Source organism: Nothobranchius furzeri, chromosome 17 (assembly GCF_043380555.1).
Source record: "Nothobranchius furzeri strain GRZ-AD chromosome 17, NfurGRZ-RIMD1, whole genome shotgun sequence".
In the NCBI taxonomy this organism is placed as follows: domain Eukaryota; kingdom Metazoa; phylum Chordata; class Actinopteri; order Cyprinodontiformes; family Nothobranchiidae; genus Nothobranchius; species Nothobranchius furzeri.
This window is the reverse complement of record NC_091757.1, coordinates 28,396,025-28,410,833: the sequence shown is the minus strand read 5'-3', so window position 1 is coordinate 28,410,833 and position 14,809 is coordinate 28,396,025. Positions and strand designations below refer to the sequence as shown.

The 14,809-nt window shown below is 42.9% G+C and overlaps 1 protein-coding gene across 1 annotated transcript; it reads left to right on the top strand.

Moving 5' to 3' along the window:
- Positions 1 to 3,101: 3,101 nt before the first annotated feature.
- Positions 3,102 to 12,611, top strand: LOC107393500 (myosin regulatory light chain 2, ventricular/cardiac muscle isoform). The gene is made up of 7 exons (XM_015971884.3): positions 3,102 to 3,335; positions 4,473 to 4,562; positions 4,650 to 4,725; positions 11,956 to 12,060; positions 12,140 to 12,218; positions 12,289 to 12,337; positions 12,426 to 12,611. Exons 1-7 carry the CDS (start codon positions 3,333 to 3,335, stop codon positions 12,528 to 12,530), a joined length of 507 nt encoding a protein of 168 aa, XP_015827370.1. The 5' UTR covers positions 3,102 to 3,332; the 3' UTR covers positions 12,531 to 12,611.
- The last annotated feature ends 2,198 nt before the right edge of the window (positions 12,612 to 14,809 follow it).

Here is a 14,809-nt window from a genome sequence, read left to right as displayed (position 1 = left end):
AGAGTGGCTCCGTCTCACGCCGAGATCTGACAGGTGCGCGGCGCCGCCCACTCCTCTTGTTGGATCTCCGAGGAGCTGGATCTCTGCCTTCATCCTCTACCTCATCATGACCCAACTCTTCTATGAGGAAGGATGGATCTGCCACATCATCATCAGCATCCTCGCTGTTTGCCTCAGACTCCGGCTGCGAGTCTCCGTCCACTTCCTCTGCTTCCAGTTCAAAAAACAGCCGTACTATCTGACCTGCCTGGTGGACATTTATCCTTCTCATCATCCTTTATATAAGCCTAATAAAAGCCTACTAAACTGCAGAGACAATATATCTGTCCGGATCGCTCCAAAATACAAAGTTTACCGTCAATATCTGTCTAATTGTTTGTTGTTACTCCGTTCGCGCCACTACTTTCCCTGCGAAGCGGCTCCTTTTTGCGCACATCTCTTTACTTGTGCAGCCTTCCTCTCTCTCTCAGCTACATAATGATGCTTTTTATCAACTGAATATGTGAGACTTCCACCAACAGCAAAAGGATCTCGTGTTTTTGTGGGTTTTTAATGTTCACAAGCACATTCCCGCTCACAGATTACTAAACCGCTGTTTTGACAAGTTATCAGATTGTCTAAAAATAGGTCATTTTTTAGTTTAGTATAACTCCGCTTTTACGTTGCCTATTAACAAAATTTAAAAACTGGGGTGTAGTTTATAATCTCCTTTTTAAAGCTGAATTGAAACCGAAACTCAGGGAGGCGGAGTCTTGCTGCTACAGCGTCCCAAATCAGACCTGTTCAAAAGACGCGTATACTCGTCCATGGACCCCAGAGGTTTAATGTGACGTAGCCAATGAAACGGTCTATGGTTAAGATAAACATTGTCACTATTTTTAGTTAATTGATAAATTATTGAAACAAATTGTAGATAGGAGTCCTAGCTACAAATTATATCATAGGACATTTGTACATTTAATTTTTAATTTATTTATTTATAATTTTGTTCCTCTGTCTGGGCCCCATCCAGCCAATCAGGCCCTAGGCACGTGCCTACTTTGCCTTTGCATTAATCCGGCTCTGGTTATCAGGCCCCCACAATGCAGCTCAAAAATTGAAGCAATCCCGGAAGTACCAAAAATTGCAGTTCCACCCTCATCCGCTAGGGGCTGGTGTCAGAAGCGAGCAAATCCTCATTGACTCCCATGTTAAAAATACCAATTTCACAGCAGAAATAAACATGTTTACAGCCTGGTACCAAAACATGTTTTTGGTTTAAATGATCTAGTTTACACTCATGACAACTCTGAGGGGGTGAATTTTTTTCTCACTCTTCTGTTTAAGTGTATTAAAAGCCTAAAATTCTGTATAATTAATGAGCATCAGACCCACGTGACCACAGAGCTAGCTCCGTGGAAAGGCCTCAGTAGAGCCTCGTTCTGGCCTGGAAACTGTTCCGGGATTTTGAGTCTCTGTGTTTGTGTTTTCTTTTTTGGATATTTTTTGCGCAATTGTTGGACAAAATGACTTGCAGTGGCATTAATTGCACTAATAGAGCATCCAGGGAGTCTCCACGTCATTTTTTTCAGTAAGTAAAATTATATTTATGTATTTTAGGTCACTGCCGAGCTGAGCTTAGATTTTAACATGTACTGTTTAACCATGAAATTTTAATGTATTAGGGTAAAACCCAGTGCATTTAACATAATGCTGCACTTTAGAAAATGGGTTGAAATATAACATGTTGGTGGAGTTGGGTTCCGACTATCGGCTTGTGGAGCTCTCGGGAGACCTCTGTGTTCCACCCGGTTCTCCCCTCCCCGCAGCTCGGCGCATCTCTGTCTGATCGCGGCTTCTGTCTGCTGCGCGGGCTGCCGGCTTGTGGAGCTCTGGGATGGAAACCTTTCCACCCGGTTCTCCCCAGCGGCAGCTCTGCGCATCTCAGATCGCAGCTGCACTTGTCTGCTGTGCGGCTGCCAGCTTGTGGAGCTCTAGGGTGACCTCTGTGTTCCACCCGATTTTACCCAGCGGTCAGCCCGGCGTATCTCTGACTCAGAAGCTCTGGTGTTGTGCACAGTTAACTCCAGTTGTAGCTAGGTTGCTACCTCCGTTAGCTTAGCTCCCACCTCCGCATTAGCTTTGGGTTAGCTTCAGGTTAGCTTGTAGCTAGTTCGACCGGGCGTTGTCAGTTGATCCCAGCCTTACAGCCCCACCCTCAGCTCCACCTCTCTTCCCTTTTGTGGAATTGTCTGGGCTTGACGGAACCTGTGACACGGTCAAAATGGCGGTGGTGGCCACCTCCCATTTTTCTTCAAAAATGTGTTATTGGAGTCTATGGAAACCCATTGTCCAATATTTATATGTCGATGGTTGGACCCATGGACGTAGTTCTGAAAAAGAGGTAGAAACATGCAAAGAGGTAGAAATATGCAAAGGCACCCATGGGGTCGAATGGACCTCGCCGAGATTTTGGCAAGGTCCACACGAGGCCCTGCCCACGGCCCCTTTCTGCTCCAGAAACAACAATGGAGCCATTTGTAATCATTTTTCTGCATTTGCCTCACCTCCTCCTGATCCCGTTGCCATTAAATTTTGTGAAGCTCAGAATGTTCTTCCTCTGTATGTTGGTGTGGGTTACAGTAGAGCCACTTGGCCGAACATGTGGTCAGAGCCTTTCTGTGTTTGCTAATGGAGATTAGCCGTGGCAGCCATCTTGAATCAGGTTGCAGTGTTTCCTCTCTGAGAGCTTCAGTATCCACAGAGACGACGACACCTACCTGCAGCAGTGAGGGGTCCTGACATGTTTAGTGATTAAATACTCTTTCCAACTTCTACTGAGGGAGAGGGGAGAACCTAAACCAGGCTGTTTGCTGCTAATGTTTCCCACAGCGTGGTATGCTGTTTATGATCTGGTCTTACTGGAGCTCAGAGCCTGAGCTAACAGCTCCGTTTACCGAGCTACCAGGAAGCAGCTCCCATCAGAGCTGGCCTCAGCCTCAGCGGAGCACTAACAGGACAGCTGGATGATGGATCCCATCAAGTGCAGCTGTCAGTCATCAACACAACTGCCCTTCCCAAGCCAAAGCTATGTCCTGTTGTTATTCTTGGGCCTCAGTAATGGGGGTATGTGCGTTTGGCTATTATCCCTAAATCTCATGAACTCAGACAATGGTGGTCGGTGGCCTGGAAAGAATAGTGCTCTTTACCTGTGCCTCTGCCTAAACAAGGCATGGAGTATTTATAGTTGGTAAGCATTAGAGGAGAGAGGGGTCACTATATCTAGCGCTTGTTTTGTGTGTTGCTCCATCACAAAGCAGCAAGAACAGCAACCCTCCTCGTCCAGCTGGAACATGGTGAGTGGACACGCGTCTCACGGTTATGTCTTCCTCCCAGAGACACTCTGGTCCTGCTGCTAGTCTGCCTCTAAAGTATATTTGTACAGTCAACTGTCATGATTGATTAACACTAATTATACATCTAGCTCAGCTCACGCCGGTGATAATTAATCAATGGGCTCCATGTCAATACGCACAAGGCTACTGAATACAGATTTCAACAAATAATCAATAGGGCAGATTTTCCGATGTCCTATTGATTTATTGATCACATTGATCTGCTCAAGCTGCTAACGTTTTTGGGAGATGGTAAAGAATGGATACAACAATCCCAAAGGAGAGGGAAAGAGCCAAAAAACGGGAAAGGGAACAGATGGACAGAAAAGGAAAATGAAGAAGAGGCGCAAAGGAGAGGTGAGGTAACCCTGAAGAGGAGATGAAATAAAGATGGCTGAATAAGGAAAACTAATGATGCAGGCTAGAAAGAAGCCATACATAAACATTTTGTTTAGAATTAATTTTTGCCCAATAAAAGTTTCAGCAAATGCTGCATCAATTTTTCCAATGAGAATGTAAACGAGTCTGCTTAAAAAAACCACGCAACAGGAATGAGTGATTTTGGGCGCCAGAGGTCCTGTCTGAGAGACACCCGAGTGCTCCGGAGCTAATCCACAGCAGGCTTTAGACGGCAGCTGTCGAGAGGCCTGCGAAGCCAGCGAGATGTCATCACACTCCATCCCCTTACACTGTTTTCACATTTCCTTGGCAGTCATGTAAATAGCTCAAAATAATCCTTCCCTCTGAGGGTTTTCTGATCAAACAGGTCTCAGAGTAGTGTTCTGTCACCATCCAGGCCTGATGGAATAATCCCTCGTGTGATCCTGGGACTATGGACCACACCCTCCCCAGGCTGCCGTCTCACAAAACCGGAGGATCCAGGAAACGTTTTCCTGACAGACTGACAGAGCTTGTAATCCTCCTTAATGAAATGCACGCCCCACCATAAGTGCTGCCTGTCACCTAATAAATGACCCCACACTCGATTATTCATCTGCTAGTCATACCAGCAACAAGTGTTGCTGAAGCAGGCAGAGGCGACGGTGGTGTCAGTGGGTGGAGGAGCTAAACTGCTGTGTTGTGGTTGAACCCCAACAGTCACCCAAGAAAGCAAAGAAGAGAGCAGAGGGAGCCAGCTCCAACGTGTTCTCCATGTTTGAGCAGGCCCAGATCCAGGAGTTCAAAGAGGTGAGTCGTCTGACCCATGTGGTCTGTCACTCTAAACTTGTCCGCGTTGTTCTGCTCCGCCTGCTCATCACGTGCAATCTGGACTAGGCTTTCACCATCATGGATCAGAACAGAGATGGCTTCATCGACAAGAACGACCTGAGGGACACGTTCGCAGCTTTAGGTGACTTCATCCGTCTTCATGTGGTCTGTGTTTTCACTAGCGGTCATTTCATTTAAAGGTGCAATAAGTACAAATTCTACAGTGAAATCATCATAAATGTCTCAATCGTGTTGGCAGGAAGGTAACACTAAACCAGATTTCCTTCTCAGCCCGCTGGGGGGGTGGTCAGGTTTTCTCATTTCAAAAAGGCCAAAGAGGGGCGCCGTCTTTGGTCTTGTCCAAATGCTGCCCCTTCCACCTTTTCACCCCTCAATTGTCCGTTCCCTGTCCCAATTCTCATCTGTGGACCTTGGCCACGCCCCTTTAAATGGCTTAAGTACCTTTTCTGAAAGTATGTATTTTCAAGTCTAATTATATCGTATTATAGTGTTCGTACAGGATTACAATCACATGTTTCTCTGCATAACGTCTGTTTGAAAATACTGTTAACTGATGACGATGCTGGTGTGTATTTTTTGACACCACATGCCAATAATTTTATCACTTGCTTTAATATAATTCAGGATAATTTTACAGACTGCAGAATCAAAAAAATGAATAATATAATTTTTCCTTTTTTGTTCAGGAAAAGAAAACATTTGGAAAGTTTATGGAAAATAAAAGGTCCAGCACAGGGATATCATCCCCAGCACTATTAAAAACAAACGGATTGAATTTTAAAATCACATTTTTATCATTTTACCCAAAATAAAAGAAGTTGATTTCAAGATGATTAATGATATTTATCCATGCTCTGAATCTTTAAGATTAAGATTTAATGTGAACAGCTGTGGATTTAATTTTTGTGACAATAAAACTCAGGAATACCTTGTCACGTTGAGAGCGGGAGGAGGTTAGGACCCAAGATGCAGAACACCAGATGACACGAGGCAGGAGCGATTACTGTAAAAAGTAAAGTCCTTCATTTAGGATGGTGACCCAAAGGGGCAGGAAGCCAAGCCTAGTAAATAAAACACTGAACTACAACGCAAAGCTCACTTTATGAGCAGAGACCTAGCGACCTAGTGGGGGGTCAAAACAACACTGACAAACAACAATGGACCAACAACACTGAGGCCCTGTCCACACGTAGCCGGGGATCTGCCAAAACGTAGATATTTTTCTACGTTTTGGCCTGTCATCCACACGAAAACTGAGTTTTTCACACGAAAACGGATCTTTTTAAAAACTCCGGCCAAAGTGAAGATCTGCGTTTTCTCCATTTTGGGTGTCTGCGTGTGGACAGACAAAACCGGAGTTTTAAGGTCCGCAACGTCACTTTCCGCAACAAAAAAATGCTGACATCACGTGTGCGACCTGTGTTTACACTAGCCGACAGCATGGATGCCCTCAGCGCTGCGCTCGCTTTATCAATTGTCCAAGTGCTTTTTGCTTGTTTGTTTTTGCAAGCGGAATTACTGCTCCTTGCGGAAGACCACAGACGAAAGACGAGGTTAAGAACGGGGGAAGTACTGCCGCCTACAGGTCTGGCATGTCCTTAACAACGTATTTATCCGGGTACGTGTGGACAGAGTTTGTTTTTAAAACGAGGAGGTGTGGATGCAAGTTTTTGGAGGGGCGGATATTCGTTTTTAAAAAAAACGGCTACGTGTGGACTAGGCCTAAGAGACACAGACAGGGTTATATACACGGGGCTGGGTGATAGGAGACATGGGGCAGGTGTGTGTGGGGAATTAGGCACAGGTGAAACTAATGAACTGAGGGGAGAAGCAGAAATAAGCAGGGGAGAAAACCAAATCTAATCCAGCAAACCAAGCTTCTAAAATGACCCTAACTTCACTTAAACACAGTAGAACAAAGACACAGGGAAATCTTAAACTAAGTAAACGAATGATCTGAGTGGGGAAGGGAACACACACACTAAAGGAGACTAAAGAACTGAAATTCTAAACCTAAAGTGGAGACTGGAGAACATGAGGGGAACCTGGAGGGGGCTGGGGACCATAGGGACACAGAACATGACATGTCTCTCCTACGGTTGCTGTGTTACCAGATTATTATGGGATAGGTTTTTATAGGATTGGATTATAATCTGATTTAATTTGACATTATTTTCAAAAACAAGGAAGTGGATTTTTGTGCAGTCACATTTTGATAGTGGTAACATTTTTCATGCACAAATGTAGATTTCTCAAAGTTTCCGATTTTTTAAAAATCATGTAAAAAGATTCCATTAATCTGTTATAATGTTGAAAAGAAGAAATACATCAAAACCTTCTGATTTATCTATGTTGTACATGCACTGATCCCTTGGTAGAAGTTTGTATCCTTTCTATTTGAGATGATAGGAATACTTCTTTGCTTTGTCTTTAACTGACAAGGCCCAATTGTTTGTTTGTTTGAAAGTTGTTAATAAAGGTCAAAAAGTTGCACAAACAGTGGAGTGAGTCATAGTTGATGAAGCAATGCTCACTGTCCCAATTCAGCAACTACACCGCCCGGCCAAAAAAATAATAAGTCACCACCTGGACTTTACAGTTTTTCTCAGTTGCTTCGGTGCATTCCTCACGACATAATTGATCTCTGCACCACTATTAAGGCTTTTCTCAAAACAATTAGTGCAAACTGCAAAACATGGTGGATAACTTGCAAAAGTGAGTCACTTCATCAAAAAGAAAAGTCAGTTGTTCAAAATAAGTAGTCAATGCTTCAAAGGCAAGTCCCTTAATCAAAACAGATCATATATTCATCAGAAGCAAGTACTTATATCAATCAATGTGCCAGGGCTGTCACAGTTACAAGTCATTACACCTTACAAGTCATTACACCTTACAAGTCATTACACCAGCACCTCTGGTCACAAAACCAAATGGTTTGAACATGTTCGCGTTGTGATGGATTTCTTTGTAGGTGCTTCCCAATGACATGTCAAGTCTGGACAGCATGCACGGCATGTTGAAAACCATAAACTGTAGAGGAAAATCAAGACACTTCATATGCACTCTTGATAATATTTAATTGAAACTGTTCACAGCGTTGTGCAACTGGGGAAATGCAGTAAAACAAACATTTTACAGCAAACGTAAACTCACTCAGACAGTAAACCTTACTGCAGTAGTTATGAAACAAAAAACAACTGAACAGACACTGCTGCATATCAATCATTGATATCTACACGCTCCCGTCTGTCGGCTCACATATTTTTATCAACATCACAAGAATGTCAGCTCTATCGATACATCGGGGAAAGTATCTCCTGGAGTGTCGAATCCACCCTCTGCAGGACTCTGCTGTGATGTCACCACAAGCTGCATCCATAGCTGCTAGCAGGGCCATTTGGGTATGTGGATGCCTGTCATATACCTCCCACCTCCAGGAAGAGAAAAAGTCCTCAATTGGATTTAGGAATGGAGTGTCAGGAGGAAGAAACTCCATAAGCTTCCTGTCGTGTGCTGCAAACCACTGCCTGACTACAGCAGAGTGATGGAAGCTAACATTATCCCAAACCACTACATACATTGTCCGATTGTCACCAGGACACACACCAGTTTTCATTAGTGTGAGATAAGGTTCACCTGAGAAAAGTAATTTATGGAGGTTTCCATGGAAACTCCTTAAAAATAGGGTTTTCAAAATGGGTGTACAAATAGTTTGACAAGCTGTTCAACAGTTTTGAGTGCAGTGACACAAGCAATGAAATGAAGACTGTTAGTTGTAAGGACAATGACTATTCAGCCGGCACAAGTATAAATATTTGTGACATTCATGATAAAAGCAAGGAGACAGTGATGAATAGCAAGTCAAAAGTGACCATTCTTTAGACATTTGCACTTACTCAACTGCTTCATGTCCAAAGGCATTTGCCTTTAAATGAAATGAACATGAAACCGCCACTAGGTTGAGCCAAAACGACTACATGTTGTGGAGGTTGAACTAAATGTTGTGCAAAGTTTAATTCTGTTGTGAGACATGCACCAAAGCAACTGAGAAAAAACTGTAAGCACGCAGGTAGGAGCTTCATATTGGATAATTACTGCACGGGTAATTTTCTTTCAGCTGGCAACAAGTTATTTAACCCAACTGGTGCAATGAGCTGCTTCTCATTTCCTAAACAACCAGGTGGAAAGACACACCTGGTGGTCGTGGAAAAGATGTTAGTCTGTGTGAGAAGGGTCAGATCTTCGGCATCAAGCCGAGAAAACATCTAAGGAGATGCAGAAACGATTAAAACTGGGTTAAGAACGGTCCAACGCATTATTAAAAACTGGTCTGATGAGTCCAGATGGACCTGTTCCAGAGTGATGGTGCTTCAGGGTAAGAAGAGAGGCAGATGAAGTGATGCACCCATCATGCCTAGTGCCTACTGTACAAGCCTGTGGGGGCAGTGCTATGATCTGGGGTTGCTGCAGGTGGTCAGGTCCAGGTTCAGCAACAGGATGTGCTCCAAGAATGAGGTCAGCTGACTACCTGAATATCCTGAATGACCGGGTTATTCCATCTTCCCTGATGACACGGCCATATTCCAAGATGACAACGTCAGGATTCATCAGGCTCAGATAGTGAGAGTGGTTCAGGGAGCACGAGACATCATTTTCTCACATGGATCGGCCACCACAGAGTCCAGACCTTAACCCCACTGGAGAAGGCTTTGTGCAGCGGTCAGACTCTACCATCATCAGTGCAAGATCTTGGTGACACATTAATGCAACACTGGATGGAGATAAAGCTGGTGACGCTGCAGAAGCTTATCGAAACAACGCCACAGTGAACGTGTGACGTAATCAAAGCTAAAGGTGGTCCAATGAAATATTAGAGCGTGACCTTTATATTTGGTGGTGAAATGTTTCGGGCTGAGCAGTGTGTTTGTACACTTGTGTAGAGCTGAAACGATTCCTCGAGTACCTCGAATAATTCGAGTACAAAAAATCCTCGAGTCAAATTCTCTGCCTCGAGGCTTCGTTTAATTCATATTTAATTAATTCATGGCTTTGCAAACGCACGGGGTCATGTTTCACCTGGACCGAAATAAGTGACGCACATGCCCACTGGACTGAATGCACACGCGAGTAGCGAATATAACTTAACTTTCTCTTAAGCCATGGCGGACAACTTGTACCCCGGTGGAGTGAGAAAAAGACAGAAAATGTCAAAGGTGTGGGACCATTTTTCATGTCGTAAGGCGGAAAACGTAGTCCAGTGTAAATACTGTAACAACATGGATTTAGCCTACTACAACACCACATCCTCCTTGCTGCAGCACCTGTAAATGTCACTTCTGCAAGGGAACTCGGAGCCTCTACAAGATAATGCTTTTTAGCCTGTATTTCTATATATTCTGCAGGCACTGTGCGACTTTTTCGTTTGTAGCACTCAGTTTCAGCTCACACCATACATCTGGTAGCAACACGTCGGACTTAAAATGTGCTAAAAATAGCAGTTTTTACACAACACGTCGGACTTTTTATTGTGTTGTTGTCCGTTGTCCCTCGGGGTTTCTGCAGGAGGACACGGGTATTTATGAGTGGCGGAGGAAAACGAAAGAAAGTAAATAAATGTTTTGTGATCAGTATAATTTGACAAAACCACAGCAAACATGCTTTCGACAATCCTTGTTAGTGTGAGAAAAAAAAGTGTAGAAATTAAAACGGACGTGTGTTAATAGGGAAACAGCCGGCGAGCTGTTTGCGCCGTGAGCGGTTCTGGTTCTGTTTGGGCCGCAGCCGCTCGCAGCGCTACTTCAACAGTTATCCTCCTAGTTTTTGTCTGGCTTGCAGGCTAGCAGATTCTCACACGAGGAGAGAATCGGCTCAGGTTGTATACTTATTTTTTGCACAGGCATTTGTTTACTGTGAAGTAAAGTTGAAGTGCTGAAGTTATGCAAACTAATTTTGAATAAAACTTGAAGAATAACTGGCAATTGCTTGCTCATTTTAAGAGGTCTTTCATAATTATAACATGCTATTTGATATCAAATCAAATCACTTTTATTGTCACGTCACATGTGCAGGTACACTGGTACAGTACATGCGAGTGAAATTCTTGTGTGCGAGCTTCACAGCAACAGAGTTGTGCAAAAATACAGGAATGTAAAAACAATTAAAATATAAAAATGGCAAATGAATAAAGTAAACAATAAGATAAGAGATATAAAATGTACAGAGGTTGGTATGTGCAAAACAGTGGCATTAATGTACAGTATGGAGCGTGTAATGTTGGAACTTGGTGGAGCTCGCGACGAGGCAGCCATACTCGGCGCCATCTTGGCTCATCAATATATGATATAATGGTTTACAAACACAAAAGAGTAATTTATTAGAGTACTCGATTAATCGAAAAAAAGATTCGATAGAGTACTCGATTACAAAAATATTCGATAGCTGCAGCCCTACACTTGTGTAATACTTACTTCCTCCAAGTGCACTTTGCTGGGGACCCTAGTGTGTAGTGTGGGTGTTGGGACCATAGACACAAATACATAGAAGCCCCATTGGGTGCTGGAGAGTGTAGTAGTGTTGCTGCCATTTTGGGTACGTTCCTCACTCTCCGACCCCAACTGGAGTCAATGCAGTGTGGACAACTATGCCCATTTATTGTGCAGCCTTCTCTACCTGTGCGACAACTGGGGGCGATTGGCGACCAGTGGCCCGCTGCTATACCAGCTCCAATAGGCAGCTCCAGTCCACGTCGCATCTACATACACAATGCCTGTGATCGGGACAGGGCCTTAGTTTACTATCTGTCCTGCCTTCATACTTCCTGGTTACAGAGCCAATCACATTTGAGCCCACGAGGTTGCCAAGTCTAAACCTGCATTTGTAATTTGACACAGGCCAGCAAAAAGCAGCAACGTTGTGAACAGAAGAAGCCTCCAAAGCCACGGCATCCTTTTGTTAAATATCGGGTGAAACAGGCTGGAGGCTAACGTTGAGCTAACAAGCTAGAGGTGAATTTGATGAAAATAGCTGGCTGTAAAAATGTCTCAAGCTACTTTCTCAGTTCAAAAATTTGATATTACAGTGAAATGTATTTATCTACTCACGGATTATCTGTGTCTGACTCGTCGTTGGATCTTCTGGTGCTGAGCCGCAGCAGACAGAAGCTCAGAGTGGACTTGTTTGTTTTGATCCATGGACTGCAGTAGCCAAATCTGACCACAAGATTTCATTCTTACTTCATGCACCTTTAAGCATTGACCATGAAACAAAACATGTTGATGTAACTGAAAAATGAAGAGAAAAAAAATCATCGGTCAGGACCATAAAGTTCACCTGAACCTCCGTGTCTCTACAGGTCGTTTAAATGTCAAACAGGAGGAGATCGACGATATGCTGAAGGAGGCCCCAGGACCCATCAATTTCACCGTCTTCCTCACCATGTTCGGAGAGAAACTAAAAGGTGATGGTTGTTAAATGTGCATGTAGAAGCTTAAGTTGATCATTAGGAAGGAGACAACATCAGTTTGAATGTTCATCAGGTGCTGACCCAGAGGAGACCATCCTGAATGCTTTTAAAGTCTTTGACCCAGAGGGAACAGGGATATTAAAGAAAGAGTTGTGAGTACCACGCCGGTGTTTAAACATGAGATCAAATGATTTCCTGCTCATTCTCCGCCTGCTTTCACAGTGTGACAGAGATGCTGACGACTCAGGCGGACAGGTTCTCCCCCGAAGAGGTCTGAGCTCCATCTCAAAACTGCATTAACTTGTGAAGATCCGGTGTAACAACAGTTAAAACATGTTTACTCCGTTTCCTGTTCACAGATGGAACAGATGTTTACAGCATTTCCTCCTGATGTAGCAGGAAACCTGGACTACAAGAACCTGGTTCACATCATAACACACGGTGAAGAGAAGGACCAGGAATAGACACGTTCACCCAGAGACCGCTGCCAAAATAAAAGTGAATCATGTTTATGAAAATCAGCATAAATAAAAGGTTGACAAAAATGTGGAGTTTCTGCTTCAAAGGATGTGTTAGTTATGAGTTACTGCAGTTTAAAATGTGCATGTGTCTCTCTGTTACTGGAATGCTTCATCTCTGTATCCATCAGATTAAACGTCTGTTTAAGCACAGAGGAGAGATGTTTAGAACAACCGTTAGAACACAGTGAAGATATTTTGATGAGTGGAAAAAAGGAGAAAAACACCTAAAATAACCGTCAAATGAACCAATCTACTCCTCGTCATTAGTTAGAAGCAGCATGGATCCGTTCAACAGACGTGTGTGGCATTACTTCCACAGCAGAAAAACACTTTCACTTGTAATATCGTTATAGCAGCATGGACTCGTTTGGCTGTTAGTTTTAGTGCTAATTGTGCAGCATTAAAGAAAACAGCAGCTCTTGGTCCTAAAGCTGCTGCAGATTCCTACAGCAGTCTAAATATGAGCAAGGGCATGGCATGTCACACCGCATGTCCCGCGTGAAGGTTTATTAGCAGATTCCCGTCATTAGGCACAGGCTGGATGCTGGTGGCAGGAAACTGAGCTCCTATAGACTCAGTACAGGCCCTACTCTGGGAACTGTCCTCTCGTTTCCTCAGCTAACAGACGAATCAAATTAGTTACAAACGTTTGGTTCAAATTATAATTTAATGTTGAGATATTTCCAGAATCCAGCAGTTTGAATTCCTCCATCTATAGTTATATACAATTTCAGCATTCTACATTTAATAAACAAGTTACCTCATTTTTTAAAACAATACTTCAAAATTCTCAATCAGCTTTTGAAAGCATCCTAGTGAACTCTGACTCTGTCTGCGCTGTGTTTTGTTTTAACTGTATTAGATGGATGGATGGATGGATGGATGGATGGATGGATGGATGGATGGATGGATGGATGGATGGATGGATGGATGGATGGATGGATGGATGGATGGATGGATGGATGGATGGATGGATGGATGGATGGATGGATGGATGGATGGATAGATAGATAGATAGATAGATAGATAGATAGATAGATAGATAGATAGATAGATAGATAGATAGATAGATAGATAGATAGATAGATAGATAGATAGATAGATAGATAGATAGATAGATAGATAGATAATCTTTACTGACAGACTCTTCGGTCCAGATAAAGAAAAATATTAAACAGCAAAACATTAAGAACAATAAATGAAACAAAACAGGTAAAAACAAATAGAACAAATAAAAATTATAAAAGCATAAAAATAAAATTAAAATCTATTTTTAAAAACTTACTACAGAGATGTTCCACACGATTAAGAGTAACCACACAAACACTGGGTATTTTGAGTATGATCTTTAAGGCATCGTTGTGTGCAACGTGCAGCTTATTCATGCTGCTGTGATTGCAGGATGACCGCAGTTGGGCTGTATAAAGCGGAGTACAATATGCTTTAAATAAAGCCACCTTAACTGGAGGTGAACAAAAACCAAACTTACGAGCTATAGTATTAGCTTGTGCATACAGCTTACAGCACTGTCTGTGGATGTCAGCATCACCACGCATTTGATCAGTTATAAAGTAGCCAAGGTATTTCACCTTCTCACACACATTAAGATCACTATTAGACAGTTTGAACACAGGAAAGTTTAGCTTTTTATCTTGCTTGGTTCTACATATCAAGATAGCACTTTTAACAGCATTATACTGGATATCGTACTGCACACCATATTCAGAACAGATATTCAGGAGCTGCTGTAAACCAGCACTACTTGGACTGAAGACCACCAGGTCATCAGCATACAAATTAAATAAGATAGACAGAATTCCACCCTGCCTAACACCATTACTAACACCAAATGGTGCAGAGATGCTGCCACCCCATTTAACCTGCATCATCTGATGAGCATACCAGTAAGACAGGATTCTCACAATAACCCCAGGGACCCCCCGTAGCTTTAACTTAATAAAAGGTTTTCTGTGGTTTACACGATCAAAAGCCTTAGAAGCATCAATAAAACACATAAGGACAGAAGAAGTTCTATTTCTATACCGGTTCACCATTTCTTTAAGTGCGTATATACACATGTCAGTACCAAGTTTTGGCTTAAAGCCAAACTGATTATCCAAGGAATTAAGGTACACAGTGATTCTATCAAATATGATTATTTCTAGATAAAACACTGGCTAGTGCAATCGGCCTATAATTATCTATACTGGTCACCTTCCCAG